The sequence below is a fragment of the Balearica regulorum genome, chromosome 6, assembly GCF_011004875.1.
Source record: "Balearica regulorum gibbericeps isolate bBalReg1 chromosome 6, bBalReg1.pri, whole genome shotgun sequence".
Lineage (NCBI taxonomy): Eukaryota > Metazoa > Chordata > Aves > Gruiformes > Gruidae > Balearica > Balearica regulorum.
In genome coordinates this window covers 15,614,336-15,630,752 of record NC_046189.1, presented here as the reverse complement: position 1 = coordinate 15,630,752, position 16,417 = coordinate 15,614,336, and the positions used below count along the sequence as shown (strand labels likewise).

Here is a 16,417-nt window from a genome sequence, read left to right as displayed (position 1 = left end):
GCAACAGCCAGCCAGCAGCATCCAGGAAAACATACTGCAGTTTTCCATTGAGCTGTGTGTCAGGGTGCATGACATGAAGAGGTAAGAAAATGTCCTAACTTTGCAAATCAGATGAACAGAAATGGGTATCCAGAAGGAAAAATTGTCCTCATACCACACAGAGAAAGTGTGTGGTCACAGCTATCAGATTTCAGTTGGATAATCAGTCTGGCCTGCATTTGTGGTGTTTGATGTAACAGAGTTCAGCCAAACTCTGTGAAATTGTTGCAGAACCAAAGATCACTGATTGGAAGAATATCAACCTAAATGAGTAATTCTGGTTTTCATATCTGTGTTGAAACATGTTCAGACAGAAACTAAAAGAGGTCCTGGCTCAGTCTCGCAGGGAAGGATGCCACCTCCTGAGTCAGTATTGCTGCTTCCTGGATCATCTGGAGCCTTTTTTGCAATACTGGCCTGGGCTCCTGCTAACTCGTGGTATGTGACAAGCTCACAGCTTGAATGGGTGGGACTACAGACAGCAGGATTAAACAGTCTTTTAGAGAGAGCAACGCTGCCAGTACAAAAGTAACATGCAGGAGGAAGCAATGGTGAAGTAAAAACAACCAGGCTTATAATCTCTTCAGGATCCGGGTTTCCCTAGTAAATACTTGTATTGATTCCTTTGCTCTCTCAAAAGGAAATGACCTCTTTTCTTTTGAAAAGGATGATGAGTTTAGTGGGACTTTTGGACGCTGTGCTCAGGAACACATGCTGTTAATTTTTTCTCCTTGCTTTGATTTAGAGTATCTTCCCTTCTATCCTTGGTGCAAGATTTTAGGATTCTTGTCCAACATCCATTTTGTTTCAATGGCAGCACTGCATGTTTCATTGCCAAGTGCTGAAGGCAGTGACTGATGCTATTTCTTAAAGTATTCAGAGTCCGACAGCTAATTTTCTGCATGGAACACAAAATGATAGAACTGAGAATAGAAAAACATATCAAGTTGATGTCTATTTTCTGCCATTTGAGGAGAATGCTGTCTTTAATATTTGCCAGTGCTTTGTCCAATTTCTTTGACTTTCCTAACAGCTTTTGTGCCTTCAGTAAAATATTCTGCAGCTGTAAGAAAAATGTTGTGATATAGTAGGTGTACATTTTGTTTCAGAGAACCACCTTACTTCTTCCTAGCTTCTATCTGGGATTGCCTCACCTTGGCGCTGTATACCCTGGGAGTGACTTCTAGCTACTGGGATTGCACATATGTGTTTTACAGATTTAAATGTGGAGGTAGCTAAAGCAGATGGAGTCTGGGACATTAGCCTTGGCTCAGTCTTACTGTGATCTGAAGAGACTCTTACTACTCTCCCTCTTCCGTGTTTTCCTGCTGACTGTTAGTTGTGCACAGATCTGGTTTAACACATATATCTAATACATGAATCTTGGAGTAGGTCTGAGTGGTCATAGCCATGGGGAGTTACATCCACCTCCTTGCATCATTCCACACCAAAAGTTTATCATATGTTTTTAAACTTTTCCTCTGATGGGTCTGGAAGTAGTAAGAATAGAAGAATTAAAGTAGTCCTGGCTCATGTGCTTCAAAGCATGAGCTCTTATAAAAGGGATTGGAAGAAACCGCCCCTCTCAGCCGGTCATTTTGCACACACAGAGGTGAGGCAGTGCAGTTCTCTGAGATTGCCTTGAATATGGAGATCTTTGTACAAGGTAGGTTGATTTTTCCACCTCCTCCCTGTACCTCTCCTAACAGTCATGCTCTGTTCTTTCCTAGTGGTGGCGATCTATGACTACACAAAGGACAAAGACGATGAGCTCTCCTTTCAGGAAGGTGCCATCATTTATGTCATCAAGAAAAATGACGACGGCTGGTATGAGGGAGTCATGAATGGAGTGACGGGGCTCTTCCCAGGGAACTATGTGGAGTCGATCATGCATTACTCAGAGTGAAGACTACAAGACAGAACACTGCATCTCCTGCTGCAGGAGCTGTCAGGGCTTCCCAGATCTCCACCAGCCTCTGGGGCCCCATCCAGTATAACTGAATGAAGGATAATTGTAACAACCACTCTTTCATTTTTTTTTTTTCTCCCCCCCCCCCCATTATGAAACAATAGTGATTTGAGTTGTTTGAACAAATGGCTCTTCCAGCTGCCAGCAGAGGCTATCCTGAGCCATCTGACATTGAATTAAGCTGACCCATTCAGATGTAACAAACTCGTTGAGTAGCTGATGCTTCAGTTGAATTCTGACTTCTGACAGGCTTTGGGATCTGTCTCAGGAATCCTGTGTGCCCTCGTGGTACTCCCCTTGGCAGCAGTGCCTGGCGCTTGGGATGTCCTGGATGCTTGCGGTGAAGGGTTACTGGCCAGTGGACATCCCTCCTGTTTCTACACTACACTCCTGTGCAGCTGGAAGAACAGCCGTATGCTAGCAAACACTGGGATTTCTGCACAGAGCCATTCCTGTAACTGACTTCCAGATAGTTGGATACATCTTTAGCGTAAACACTTCTGCAGCTGCTCTGCACATGTAGGCTGACACAGGGGCACACAGAGCTGGCTTTCATTTGCTCACCTTTCAGTTTAGACAATTAAGATGGCTGCAGCCCGGAGGACCCTCACTCCCATTTCCTCATCTTTTGAATGCCACAGATTTGTTTTGTGTTCTGCACTGATGTAAATGTGCTCCTCTCCGCAGCGAGCTACTCACCATGGGTGCTGCCAGTTTAAACAGAACACCCAGATGCTGTTACGGTGAAGGTGAAACTAAAGTTTACAGGTCCTCCTGGGGTCTGAGGATAAACTCAAGGGGCTGTGATCTAAAGTTCAAATCTACTCACGCCTGCTTGCACTAGAGAAACTTACTCCCAATTTTAGTCTTATGCACAATATAATCTTACAAATCCAATCAGGTATTGTAAATTGGCTATTTTATACTTGATGACTAGATTTGCATATGTACTGTGAGAGCCCTGTGCAGAGGCAGGACAAACGGCAATTGTCGTCTTCATGTCTGTTGCCAAAATCTCTTCAGTGGAAGTAAAAAGGGCTGTTGTGTGTACTGGTTTCCCATGGAAATCCAAGCAGTAACTAGTAGTAGTCCTAGCTCTTCCCCCAGCCCTCTCCATTGTTTATTATAAAGAAATTGATATTTTGAGCTGTACTGGTGGATCTGGGGTGGAGTAATACTAAGTGAAGGCTCTGTAGCCCCTTGTGTTGATAGTTTGCTTTTTGATCTAATCTCAGTTAAAAATGCTGCTCAGTGATTCTGTCTAGCAGATCAGCATAAAGTGATGGCTATACTAGTCTGCCCTTAGGATGGACTAAATGTTATCTTTGGGTAAATGTCATGCATTAACAGAATGAACTGATTAAACCTCCTGTTGTGGTCCTGTTAGCCTGCAAATTGAGCTGACCACTGTCATGACAGCCTCCTGGGCCAAGGCATCTTCCCAGACAACTTTTGACTGTTGCCTGGCCAGGTCCCAGCTGGTACCAACAGTAGCTTCTCAAAAAGCGAGACAATGCTGCAGCTGTCTTCTGAGGCCTGTGTGTAAAACAGAGCGGTGCACAGGAGAGCGCTGTTAGGGCTGGATTTGTGATGATATTGGCAACGATGCAGGTAATTGACCCAATCCCCTTGCTTGGCAATTAGTGCAATATCAGGATGAAGGTACAGGGAGGTGCCATAGCTGCTCAAGGCGGGAGAAGGAGGAAACAAACAGGTGAGGTATGTTTGTGGGATATGGATGAATGTGATCACCTGCGGTGAGCTTGCAGAGGAGTGTGTGCATTAACTCCTGTGACAGTGTGTAAGGAACTAGTTTGGTTGAAGCCTACAGGAGGTACAACTTTGAAGATACTAGAAAGACAGAAGTTACTTTCTCCCCTGCTCAGTCCACAGCCGTGTAGCCAAGACACTGTTGTCTTCCTTCTGGAAGTTGACAGTATTATTGTTTCGGATGAGTGTTAGCCAGAACAGATACCCTTCTACCTTCCTCTGTGAAAACTTTTGTCTCGCAGCAAGACTAACCAGAACATCTATGTTCAGTTCCCTCAGCCCATCATTTCTCTGGGAGCAAGCCTAGAAATGCTGGTTGTGCAATCACTAGTATGATAGTGCAGGTCTACACAGGGAGGTGGTGCTTGCAGCCCAGCTAGCGGCCCAGGTGATTGAACAGCAGTATTGGACAAACCTGTGGTGCTCACAGCGTGGCTATGTTTTCTTAGGATTGAATTTTCCTGTTTTCTCTTGCCCTGGGTACATCTGTGGTAAAGGCTGCGCACACGGTGCTCAAATGCATCGTTATGGCAGTGTAGTGAGTTACTAAATGAGAGCTGAACCTCTCTCCCTGTGCACCCATGCTCCGGCTGGGAGGTCACGTGTTGGTGAAATGCATCTTTGACTCAGTCTGTGCAAGAGCATGCGTTTGAATGCTTCTGACAGGTGGGTGGGGATAGCGTGTACTTCCACTGCGTGTGATAGACACCCATGTCCTTAACCTTCATTCAGTGGGTTGTTCATCATGCAAGTTTTCTGTGTTGTGAGAGCAGAGTGGGGTGAACTCTGGCCAGATCTCAGCACAGAAGATGAAACTGCAAAACCTTGAAAGTGAAATGCGTACAGCTCCTTAAAGAACTGGCTTTGGTCTGATGGGCCGGGGGTAGTTTGGTCCCTGCTGATAGCAAGAACTGCTGTGGATGGAATTTTTGGGTCACCTCCTGCTGGTTTTATGCTTTATTATGCAGTACTAATGTAAAGAAATTTGTTGAGTTTTATGCATTTTTATTTTGTACAGATTTTAATTCTGTGGCTTGTTTGGGGATGATGCGATGTAATGGTCATAGACCAGGCCAAGGTAAACAGGCTTTGTATATTAATGTTACATAGATTGCATGCTAGTAAAGTCAGTGAGGGTTGTGTTTCCCATTTTGTCCCTTGTACTTCTCCAAAATCTTCCCCCTCCTCCCCATTAATACATGTTTACTTTAAAAGGGGCTGGAGAATGGGGGTGGGGGGGAAGAGAAACACCTTAATCGTTCAAAGAGGTGTGCAACATCTCTTCACTGAGTTCTGCTGCCACAGCTGAAGGTGTTCAGAATCACAGGCAGTTGAATTAGCAGTTGCATATGCATGAGCGAGGTGGGGGAAGGAGACACTCCGGAATAGCCCAGAGAGTGCTGTATGGCCAAAATGAGTATGTTTTTTCCCTTTGTGAGAGCTGCCTTAGCCCAGCCAGCTGTTTTCATTGTGCACAGAAATTGGTCAGCATCCTCTAGCACTGTATTTTGCTTTGGTTTGTGCTATCAGAGATTTCTTCCTTGCTCTTGGCCCCAGAGACAAAGCTATTAACTACAGCTGCCTCTCTGCCATGTCCCTGCATGGGAGGAAGTCTGACCGAGTCTGTCCCCATCTAGTGCTGAAGCAGGTTACTTTGGTGCCTTCATTCCAGCTTGGGAGATGGCTGAGGTTGCAGGTGTGTCACCCTTTTTTTTTTTTTTTAAATGATGGATTCATGTTCTTTGTTTCTCTCAGTGGCCATTGCAGCAGACTGCTGAGAGGGGCAAGAGAGGCATGCAGCAAATTTTGTGCTTGTGTTACCAAGAGGCTGACTACATTCCTGGGACTCAGCTTGTCCTTGCAGTTAGTTGAGTTGAGTGTTCCTGAAAGTGGCTGGAGATTGCTGCTGATTTGAACCACAGCTCCCCACAGTCACAGTGGTCTGAGGTTGGGTGGCTTACCAGTGGGTGCTGGGAAGGCTTAGAACCAGCTAGTTCTTGCTAGACCACTTTGTTCTCCTTTCACAGAGCCCTGGGCATTTTCTTTCTGTGCTGCTGAGGGTTCTTTGTGCCAGCCAAAGTTGACATTGGCGGTGATGCAGCTTCTGAAAAGTGGCACTTTTATCTAGGCTGTTTTCAGTTGATCATGAAAAGAAAGCAAGACAGCAGGTGGACTGATTTTTTTTTTTTTTTTTTTTGGCAGAGGGTAGGCTGCGTGCCTGGTGTGTATGTACACACATATCTGACTGGACGTGGAGGAGGGCTGTGTACTGATACAAACTGTTGTGCTTCTGTGGTGTCTCCCACCTGTGCTTGAAGGTGACTTAATGCTGTGCTCGTCCCAGCAACTTCCACCACTTGTAGCAAGTGCTGTAGATGTGCCTCTGCTGGACATGCCCTCGCTTTTTATTAGTTGTGACTGTGGGCTTCAGGCATAAATCAAAAGCAGCACTTTCTCATGTTTTTCCTTTCTGGGTCGGGGACTTTATGCAGGTTAGTAAACCTAGAGCATTTACAGGGTTTCTCCTCCCAGAGGTGGGACAGGACATCCTGTGAAACAGGTGGCATCTGTATTCTCTGCCGGGCAACTTGTTGGACACTGCTGGAGGATGCTGTTGGAAAGACCATAGTGCTGTGGCTCCTACTGGGAGTGGTACTTGCACTGAGAGTATAGGAGTCACTGAGGGAGCACTGCAGCATTTCAGGAAGCATTACAACACCCCTGCAGAGACTTCAGTTCCTATGTTGACAACACTGGCAGTGAGAAATGTGCTGTTGCATTCACTAAGGCAAGTATTTACAACCCTAGTGTCTAGAGAAGATAGTGTTGTAAACTGAGCACTAGCAGGCAGCTGGGCTATAGCTTATGGGGCATCACTTCCAAGAATTTACTGTGCTTACATATATGTTCACCTTCCCCACCTTTTGGCATCTGTCAGTGTTAGGCACTCCCACATTTTGTGGATACACAGGGGTCAGAGTACTCAAGAAGAGGACAGTGTGTGGTGTTTGGTTTGGGTTGTGGTTTGTTTTTTTTGTGGGGGGTTCCCCCCCCCCAGTAGCTTAAGTCAGTGTGTAGTAATAATTTTATTGATGTACTTTTGATTTTGAAACTGCAAGAATAGCGGGGACACCCCCCCCCCCCCACCTCATGTCCATGGGAAGGTTGCTGAAGACTTGATCAAGGTTTGCCAACTGCTGTTATAAAAAGAATGATTCACAGGCCATGGTGTTCTGCTGCTTTCATTTAAAAAAAAAAAAACAAACAGCCACCACCCGTATGTTTTGTGCAATTTCCTGCCCTTGCAGGAAGTGGTTTTTTTTCTTTGGTACTCTAACTATTTTAATTTTTATTAGCACCTTGCTTCTTACAGAACATATTACAAAACAGTAAAGTCAGCAGCAGCCTGTTGTCCGGAGGTAAGCTTACACCCAGTGTCCTGCTGAACACAGTTGTGGTGACGCTGCTCAAATGTGTGCAGTAGATTTGTTCCTGTTTCTCTTAAAACCTCAGAAGAATCCTACCACTATTGACTAATGAGGAAGAACTGTACAAATTCATTTCCATTACAGCGCCTTGCTAAAGTGCTGACATATCTGAGATTTTTTTTTTTTTTTTAAAGAACAAGTGCTTCTTTTCACATTTGAAAAAGTGTCTTTTGCAACTTGCATGGACAAGTACTTTCTATGAATTCTCTGGAAATGTCAGTGTCTAACATGGATTTTGTCCATGCACTTTTTTCTGAAAGCAGATATACCCCCCCTTTGGTTTGCAGTCAGAGGAGCAGCACACTGTGCTTTTGCTTTTGGCACTGCTGATGCAGCAGATGAGTGCAGAGCCCACTGTAGTAAATGACCAAGCCCGCAGGACTCTGGGGAGCTGTGTACCACCAGTAATGTTTTATTGTGTGTGCCATTTGAACCACCTTCCAGTGAGTGCAAAACCCAATTTTAAAATTTTTTTAATTGTACTTGGAATTAACTGTTGCTGTGTACTAAACCCTCTTGTTACGAGCCCTAAATAAAAAGAACAAAGCACACGCCATGTGTTGTGTGAGTGTGCCCCTGCTGCGTCATGTTCCTTGTCTTTGGCTACAGACACCAAGGACAAGGATAGTTGCTTATGTATGCAGGAGCCCCGTCACAGAGGCCCTCTGAGCACAGCACTTCCCCCAGCAAAGGTATGGTCACTGATGAGCCTGCTGCCTTCAGCAGGTCCTCTCTCCACTTCTGTCTTCCTCTACTCATTTCCTGCAATCACCACTAATCTCTGCTGTAAAAGCTGATGACTGATGCAGGGCCAGCCTGCGAGTGTACCCCAGGAGGAGGTGAACAGAGCTAAATTCCCTACCGTGGACCCCAGAGAAGGGCTGCAGCAACACTTACCAGCCATCAGCTGTTCTTGCCTGAGCAGAGCTGTACAGGACTCTGCAGACCTGAGGGAGGACGCAGATGGAAAAGGTGAGCCTTCACACTGGGTCCTCTTTAAACCTGTAATTGGTATGCACCATGTTACTGGTACAGCCAGCTCTGACCCACTGGAAAGAACTGTGCAAAGGAACAATAAAAAGCAATTGTATTGAGAGTGATCATATAAATGGTAACCTGTGGGCCATCAGATACCTGATCCCTACAGAGGGGAACCACTGATGCCCTGAGAAGACAATGTGGGTTCTGAATTCATGAAAAATGAAAAGGGCAAGACAGAGGATTAAAACAGAGTATTAAATTTAACTACATCTTTATTGAATTGTGCATATTCCATTGTATAATGATCTATATTGGGTACTCTATAATGTATTTTTTTGTCCTCTCCCATGCTTAAAAAAGTATATTTATACATATATATATTTATAATATGGCAAAGCTCCCCCCAACCTGAAGCTATCAGTCTAAAAGAGCTTTGATTTTTGTTTTTTGGAAAGGGAAGAAGAGGGGAGGCAATCCCATTAAAAGATAAAATGTGCAATTTTCTTTTTAAAGCAGTAAACATGGATGTATTTACAGCACTCAGCACAAGTTTGCTGCACAGACAAATCATCATTGCAATGACACTTTTTTTCTTACGTTTGCATCCCCAGTATTATACAGAATATTACCAGTGGCTGCTAACAATTAGTGTAAGCCATAAACCAAACTGCTGCTCCAGTTAATTTCTGGTCCACTGCAGTCCACTAGAAGGAGACCTAAGATTTGCACTTAAAACTTGTGACAAAGCATTTAGTTTTCCTTTTAGTAGTATAAGCTTTATAGTGCTGCTCCAAATCAGCAGCAGGGAGCCTTGGGCACAGGTTCATTTGCTAAACTGTCCTTTGCCCCTGCCCCTTGCAAGATCTGTACCCAGTTACCAGTGTTGGTTAAAGGCAAGAGATGCACAATGTCTAACAGTGGCAGCCCTGTTCCTTGCCAAACAGCTGCTGCAGATTGGCAGCACTGCAGCTCCTAGCAACTTGGCCTCAGGAGAGGCTGGTGCAAGCACCTCTGCGTACCTGGAATTTAGCTCTGACTGCATCTTTGGCATCTTGGGAAAGGGGGGAGGAAACTATTGAACAGTTGGTTGAATTCCTAAGTGTCCTAAAAGACAACTCACCTTTAAGCATTAAATAAGGGAGAGGTCCAAAATCTGTTACTCTAGTTCCTGTTGCTCCTGTTCTTCCAACTTCTCTAGCTCTCCTCACCAAAGATACACACTGCTGATGAACAGAGAGCTCACTGAGTCCTCGCCCTGTTGAGTGGCTCAGAGCACCACGTAGCCATCAACCCAAATCACTATTTTTCCCATGTTAGTGGCAATTACTTTAATTTACATTGTGAGGGATGAGCATGCATTGTCACCTCATTTGCAGTTTAGTGTCTTAAATTTTTCAAAACTAGACAAGGCCTGTGACTCACTGGATCACAGTATTAGCAAGTGCTGACTCCTGCAACATAACGCTAGTACTGTCAGTCCTCATAAGCATTTTTTTAATTGAAGGAGAAAAAGAATTCAGAAAACAAAATTACTCAACTTTAGACAAAACTTGTAATGCCAAACTAAAAGCTTAAAACCAACCACCACATTACAAAAATGTCTAAGACAAACTATCCCCTGTAGTGTTAAATCCTCTCTGCTTTGGAGTCTGCCTTGATTGTGTGAAGGAATCCAAAGCTAAAACACCAGAAGCCACAAATGGGCTTTGGGAAAGCATCTCCTCCCTCAAAGTAGTAAGACTCCCCTCACCTCCAGATGAGGAAGCATTGTTTGAACAAGTACGTATTCTATACCTTAACAATGAAAAAAGGAAAAAAACAAACAAAACACTCACATGTTCTGGCTGCATTCTCACTACCGTCTGTCAGGAGTTTATATTGCTTTCCTGGGGTGCAACTGATTTTAACATGCCCCCTCTATTTGAATTAATACTAGTAAGACCCACTTACGATGTTATTTTGAATAAGAAATAATTTTACCTGCAATGTACCACTGAAGTAAAACAATTTAGTTCTGTGCAGTTTTCTGTAATCAGAAAATTTCTCTTTTGCCCTTCTGCTGTTGAAACGGCACTTTTGGTTCCTTTAACTGTGGAAAAAATAATTTTGACTCAGGAAAACTGGCCACACTTTATCTCTGAGCTGATTTGAGTTATCTGGTTGCCTAAGGGCACAGAAAGAAGAAATTAGAAAACTTTTAAATGTGCAAGTCCAGAACAGTAAATCTTAAAATGCACTTGAAAAAAAAAAAACTGCTCCCTCTCCCATCAGACCTGAAACCAAAGTGATCCAGGTACCTTCACTTTGTTTCCCTGATATGTCAGTCAGTCAGTCACTTATGCCCTGCAGGAAACTGCAGGGTAAGTTCAGGAGAGGAGCTCTTTGGTTTTGAGGCCATGCACCAAGTCAGAGCAAGTTTGCTGCAGGAGGAACCTGCACAGGGCAAATCAGGAGCTTTCCTCTTCCACAGAAAAAGGATTATTTTAGCATAAGACTTGTGCCTAACCTGCCCCCCCAATCACACCTTTTGAAGGACTGACTTAAACAGAACCCTGCCCATATCCACCTCAAACATACTACCTCTGGTTTGTTTAGAACCTGTGGGTTTTTTTGTTTTTAAAATAATTTCTCCTCTAAGATTAGTGCTGATATAAGAACCTAGTTTTCCTTTCCAAAGCAGCTCCCCAGGACCAGAATTAAAATGAAAGTGTCCGAGAAGAGTAGCTCCCTGCTTTCTATACTTGTGCTGCAGGCACAAAGAAACCTGGCTGAACGGGAGGGACCCTGCTGCTCACAAAGGTGGATGCTACTCCTGCATGGCAGAAAGGAAATAAAGACCAAATCTGGAACAGGTTATGGAATACAGCCGTATGCTCTCAGCTGCCCCTGCAGCAGTGGGGCTTTCCCCGACACTGACCTTAACCAATGTCAAAGGCCATATGCTTCATCACATAACACAACTACAGCTGTATTCTCTTAGTATTTTAGGATCAAATCATCTGCTATCTTTGTGTCCAGTATATGAAAGCTCAGATCTCACATGCTTATTTTAATAGTGCCAAAGGGATTACAGCCCATGTTTGTAGCAGGAAGCTTCTCGCTGTGTGTCTAAGATCTGGCCTCTTTGTTTTCTGATTTAAAGAAATACAATGGTGCAATTATGAGACCAGTGCACATGTGGAAAATTAACATACTTGCAAATAAGGCATAAATATTTACTGTCACAAAAACAGTGAATACACTGGAAAAGCAAGTTACAATGAAGGGATCTCATCATAAGCTGAAAAGGCAACCAGGTTGTCTGAACCAAGCTGCAGCCACTCACTATATTTCTGTATCACGACTGGCTTAGGAAGTAGGTTGTAACAAGAAGGAATACAGGGTGCCACCTTTGCTGACGTTCATTCTTTTTTGCTGCAAACTTAAAAGTTAAACTTCTGTCTCCCACCAAGCTGTGTAGCAGCCTGCAATAGTAAGCATGGATTCATTGTCTAGGGAGAGATACTGGGTAAATGAACTTGGGCACAGGAAAATGAGAACAAAGCTCAAATGCCTCTGAAGAAACTGCACTCAAAACATTGCTCTGCTGAGTCCAAAGCTCAGAGGTATCTGCACTGAATGAAGAAAAGAAGAGCTGGGACTGACACACACCAGTGAAGCTGTCTTGGGGGAAAAGAAACAGGTGGGGCAAGCAGAATTTTCCCTGACTGCTCTCATATGGAAGTACATCCTGTGTCAGCCTAGATGCATCTTGCCAGGGAACATGTCCACTTACCTATCATCAGTAACAGCTGGGGAGTTACGACTCTACCTGTGCACCTTTTGCTCCACTGGTGGGTATGAGCCCCATGAGCTGCGTACAGTACAAAGCAGCAGGAGGACCAATGTTGAAAATTACAGCACCCATGAATTGCAGTATAGCTTCACAACCTTCCTGTGAAGTTACTTGCCAGCTACACTGAGCATGCTTAAAATCAACAATGCAAATGCTTTTAAGGACACTTTATAAGCACAAAAATAGTAGAAACAAAACTTTGTGAACAATTTGAAAGATACAAAAAAGTGCCTTTCCATAGCAGTGCTTTAAAAATGCACACAATGGTATATACTCTTATTGCTCAAAAAAACTAGTCTGAAATATTAAAACAATTTCCAGAGGTGCTGAAACAGATTTTTAAAAAATCATATGAAACAGGTCAGCAGAGACAGCACCATTAATTTTTCTCTTTTCATGATGTACTTATGTAAAACTATATAGTTATAGATGTGTCATTTCCCCCCTCTAATTAGCAAAGCTTTTTTCCTATTCATAAATTATTCACAAAGACATTTATTTTATTATTTGGATTTTTTATAAAACACTTTATAAAAAAAGGAATGGGGGACACTGTCACAATATTTCTTAAATCTATCAGCCTGAATTACTCTAATGAGAGATTAGTTTACATCTTTTTTACACGCTTGAGGATACTGTCAGGTCAAGCTTCTTCCTTTGTTTCATTCTTTGGGGGAAGGAAAGCATTTAAAATTTACTTTTGGAGAAAAGGTAAACAGTAAAATCATCTGCCATCCGAGCCTTGACAGTATCCCCATGGTGACAAGGGAAGTTGTAACAACCAAAGACGGGGTAGGTACAGTCCAAGTATTTTAGTTACTTTACAAAGGTTGTGTACCACTACCCTGTAATGAACATGCATGATACATAAGACCACTTACGCTAACTACACTACCTTATCACAACGACCAAATACGCGGGTAAGACTGTACAATCAGGCTACTGAAGTACACATAAAAGGATTCTAGTACTTGATCTGGTGAGTGACTGTGAATCAGTGGCAAACAAAAAAAAAAAACCAAAGCAAATAGTCTATTTCCTACTCATATGGGCCCTTAAATTAAGTTATTAGCAAATGTTATTGCCTCTCAAGGTTGGGTTTTTTTTCCAGTCTTCTCCCACGACTGCTAGAAGTGCAACTTCGTAATTAACAGGTTTATGCTATGGTCACGGCCTCTGGAGGGTCAAAGAAAAGAGAATTCCCACTCTGCTTGGCCTGAAATTACCACTCCCTTCTCTCTTTCAAAAGGGAAAGTTTCCTGACAGTTTCTAATGAATTACAAACAATACCTTCTTTAAATGTTTCCAGACACTTGTTTTGGTAAAGATAATACATCTTATCAGGCACAGACAAGATGAGACTGTATGCTGTGTACGCTTGTGTGAGAACATAACACTCTCTACAGAAACCTACCTGTTCCTTCAGGGAAAGAATTACACATACAAGTGACGTATCGGTATGGGTCAGCCTTGCGGATTGGCAGCCATTGCAGGAGTCCTGGCAGCTTTTAAAGGGGTTAACACAAATATATTCATCTTGAGACATAGAAACAAATGATTGAGCCTACTATAAAGTTAGAATGCATAATGGATTGGAATAATATATATTTATCCTACTTACTGCATGGACAAATAACTTTGAAATAATTTGTAGCAGTGTATATTTTTAAACTATTTGGAAGGGAGGGGGAGGCTCTTTATAGTATAAATATATTTCACTCCAGCCCACTATATATAAAATCTATTTTCTTCCTCAGAACATACTCATTTTCAGTAGTATTATGACCAGAATGTTTTGGTATGTTGCATCTGTACTTTTCAAGCAATGGACAATGCACAGTTACTAGCAGAACACCTCAGCGCTGTACCATTTACCCACCACAAACTGCCAAGAGGTTTGTGTGGGGGTTTTTTCTTGTTGTGGTTTTGCTTGTTTGTTTTGGGTTTTTTCTTCCTTTCTTTAAAGTGCCCCCTACATCTTCATCTTTGTGGTAAGATTTGACTAGTTATAGAGTCCAATTCCAGATAATATAGTGACTGAAACAATAAATACGGTTCTACAAAAACATTCTGGTTATCTTCTATAATTGCGACGAAATATATCACAATATATTATATACCTACACTTATAATACATGCACAAACATGTCTCACATGGACAGACACTACAAAAATTATCTCCCTCCCCCCCCTAAATGCAGAAAAAGTAAGAAAATGGGTTTTTGGTCCAATCCATATGACGGGTGAAAGAAATTGAAATGATAAGTCAATGCCTCTCTACCCACCTTTCCCAATAAAATACCGACACCCCAAGCCCCCAACTTTTTTGTCCTAGCCCTGAAAGGGGAATGTCTTTACATTTAGCCTTAGCTACAGTTTGAGATCACCTCTTTTGATGGGGCTATCATCCACGTCCCCACATTCTCTCCAAGTGCGCAAGATCACAGGTTGGCTGATCATGGAGTGGCCCACAAGTCACAGAGAGCACCGGCCCCTGGGGACTGACTACCAGTCCCGTGACAGCTTGGTGTTCTGATCCCTTTTGGGAGGTGCAGGGGGTGGCCCCCTCCGTAACGTTGCATAGCCGGATATATGACTGCCCCCAAAGCTGCTCGTCTTCTGCTGGTCAGCCAGCAGCTCCGGTGGAGGTGGAGGCAGGGCCATGTCATCCATGGTGGCTGTGGGCTCTGTTCTGGACATCCGTGCAGAGGAGAGGGAGCCATGCCGGGTGATGGATTTCCGCTGCAGTGTCCGGTTGAGGTCTGCCAGGAATCCCGGCTGAACACTAAGGCTGGACTTGGGTGAAGTGGGCACTTGAGGGCCAGTTGACCCTGGTGGCTCTGCAACTTCTGCCTGTGTCAGTCGAGTGCTGTCATTCCGCTTGGGACGTGTGGGCGGTGGGGCTTTTTTCACAGATGGTTTTGACCATGCCTGAGGCTGGGGATTGACAACAGCAACTTTTGGGGAGGTGCTGCCTGAAAACACAGATGGGATCTCAACTGGTGGGAGAGGAAGATCTATTTCAGGTGGTGGTGGTGGAAAGTCTGAATCTGATGGTGGTGAAGGGAATTCAACCACAGGTTCCTTCCCAGACATACCCGGAGCAGAAGACTTGGCTGGGATCCCTCCTTGCGGAAGGACAATGGGCAGGCTCACCCCAGAAAGGTTGAGCTTTCCTGGCTTTGGAGGGGCTGCAGGAGGTGATGACTCCTTGGAAGGAGACCCTGATGGCTCTGGTGGATGTGCAAATTTGCTGACAAGGCGGTCCACTGAAGGTCTCTTGGACTCATGGTACTCAGTGGAGCTTGTGGACTTGATGCTGGAGTTTCGCTGAGGTGTTGGAGGTGGTTTCTTCCCTCCGGGGCTTGATGTCTTGCTGGTCTTTTTGACTGGAGACCCTGATTTGTCAGGGGGGGGAGAACCTGCAGAGGAAGCGGGGGAAGGAGGTGGAGGAGGAAACACTAAGCTGCTCTCTGGTGGAGGAGGGGGGAAATCTGGTGAGGGAGCAGAAGTGGGCTGCCATTTGGGCTTTGCCTTCACTGCTGGAGGTGACTGTGGAGCCACGCTCAGTGGAAGGGGTTTCAGAGGCTGGGGCTCAGTGGCAGGTGGGGTGGGAGGAGGTGGGAACTGGCTAACTATCTGTTTCACCACCGATGGCACTGGGGACTGAGGGGATGGAGGAGGCTTTGCAGAGAAACTCTGCTGCTTTGGGAACGTTGGGGGGGGAGTGGGGCCAGGAGGGGCTGGGGGCAGTGGAGGCACCTGGGGAGAGGTGACGCTTGGTTGTTTCTTTATTGCAAGGGGCAAGGGAGCTGGCACAGGGGGGGTGACATGTGTGACCCCTGGTGATGCTGCCTTCCCACTAGGCTGTGGTGGGAGAGCTGCCATGACAGGCTTTGGGGGTGCCTGGGGTGGTGGTGGGGCAGGCACTGGAGGAGGAGGTGGTGGCAACAAGGAGGTGGCAGTGGCCTGGCTTGTATTTGGTTGAACCTGATGGATTTTGGGGGGCGGTGGCGGCGGCGTGAACTGTGGCACAGAGGGGGCACAAGGTGCTGGCTTCAGCTGTGCCATGGCCGAACCTGGTGTGGGAGGAGGTGGTGGAGGGGGGGGAGGTGGCATGACCCCATTGGGGGGCACCAGTATCTGAGGCTTTCCTGAGGGTGGGGGGGGTGGAGGGGCCTGCTGTGCAGCAGGGGCTTTGGAAAAAGGCCCACCATGCTGAGCAGCATTCTGCAACCTGGTGATGGTACTGTACTTGACAAACATGGTGGCAGGTGAGACCACAGATGGGGTGGCCTGGCTGGGGAGTGGGGGTGGGGGCGGAGGAGGGGGGGG

At 44.9% G+C, this 16,417-nt stretch overlaps 2 protein-coding genes across 11 annotated transcripts in view; one reads left to right on the top strand and one right to left on the bottom strand.

Moving 5' to 3' along the window:
• ABI2 (abl interactor 2) overlaps nucleotides 1-9,810 on the top strand; it is a 73,410-nt gene extending 63,600 nt beyond the window's left edge. For 9 of the 10 annotated variants that reach the window (XM_075756461.1, XM_075756460.1, XM_075756459.1 and 6 more), the window contains one exon: nucleotides 1,770-3,403. In XM_075756461.1, coding sequence (XP_075612576.1) covers nucleotides 1,770-1,945 — 176 coding nt within the window. In that variant the 3' untranslated portion in view covers nucleotides 1,946-3,403. Of the gene's footprint in view, nucleotides 1-1,769 lie in introns of all 10 variants that reach the window. The other variant, XM_075756456.1, reaches the window with a different exon arrangement.
• The window catches only part of RAPH1 (Ras association (RalGDS/AF-6) and pleckstrin homology domains 1), a 98,536-nt gene continuing 90,620 nt past the window's right edge, over nucleotides 8,502-16,417 (bottom strand). Inside the window, 1 exon segment of the mRNA XM_075756455.1 lies at nucleotides 8,502-16,417. Within this exon segment, the coding sequence (XP_075612570.1) occupies nucleotides 14,588-16,417 (1,830 nt within the window). The 3' untranslated portion in view covers nucleotides 8,502-14,587.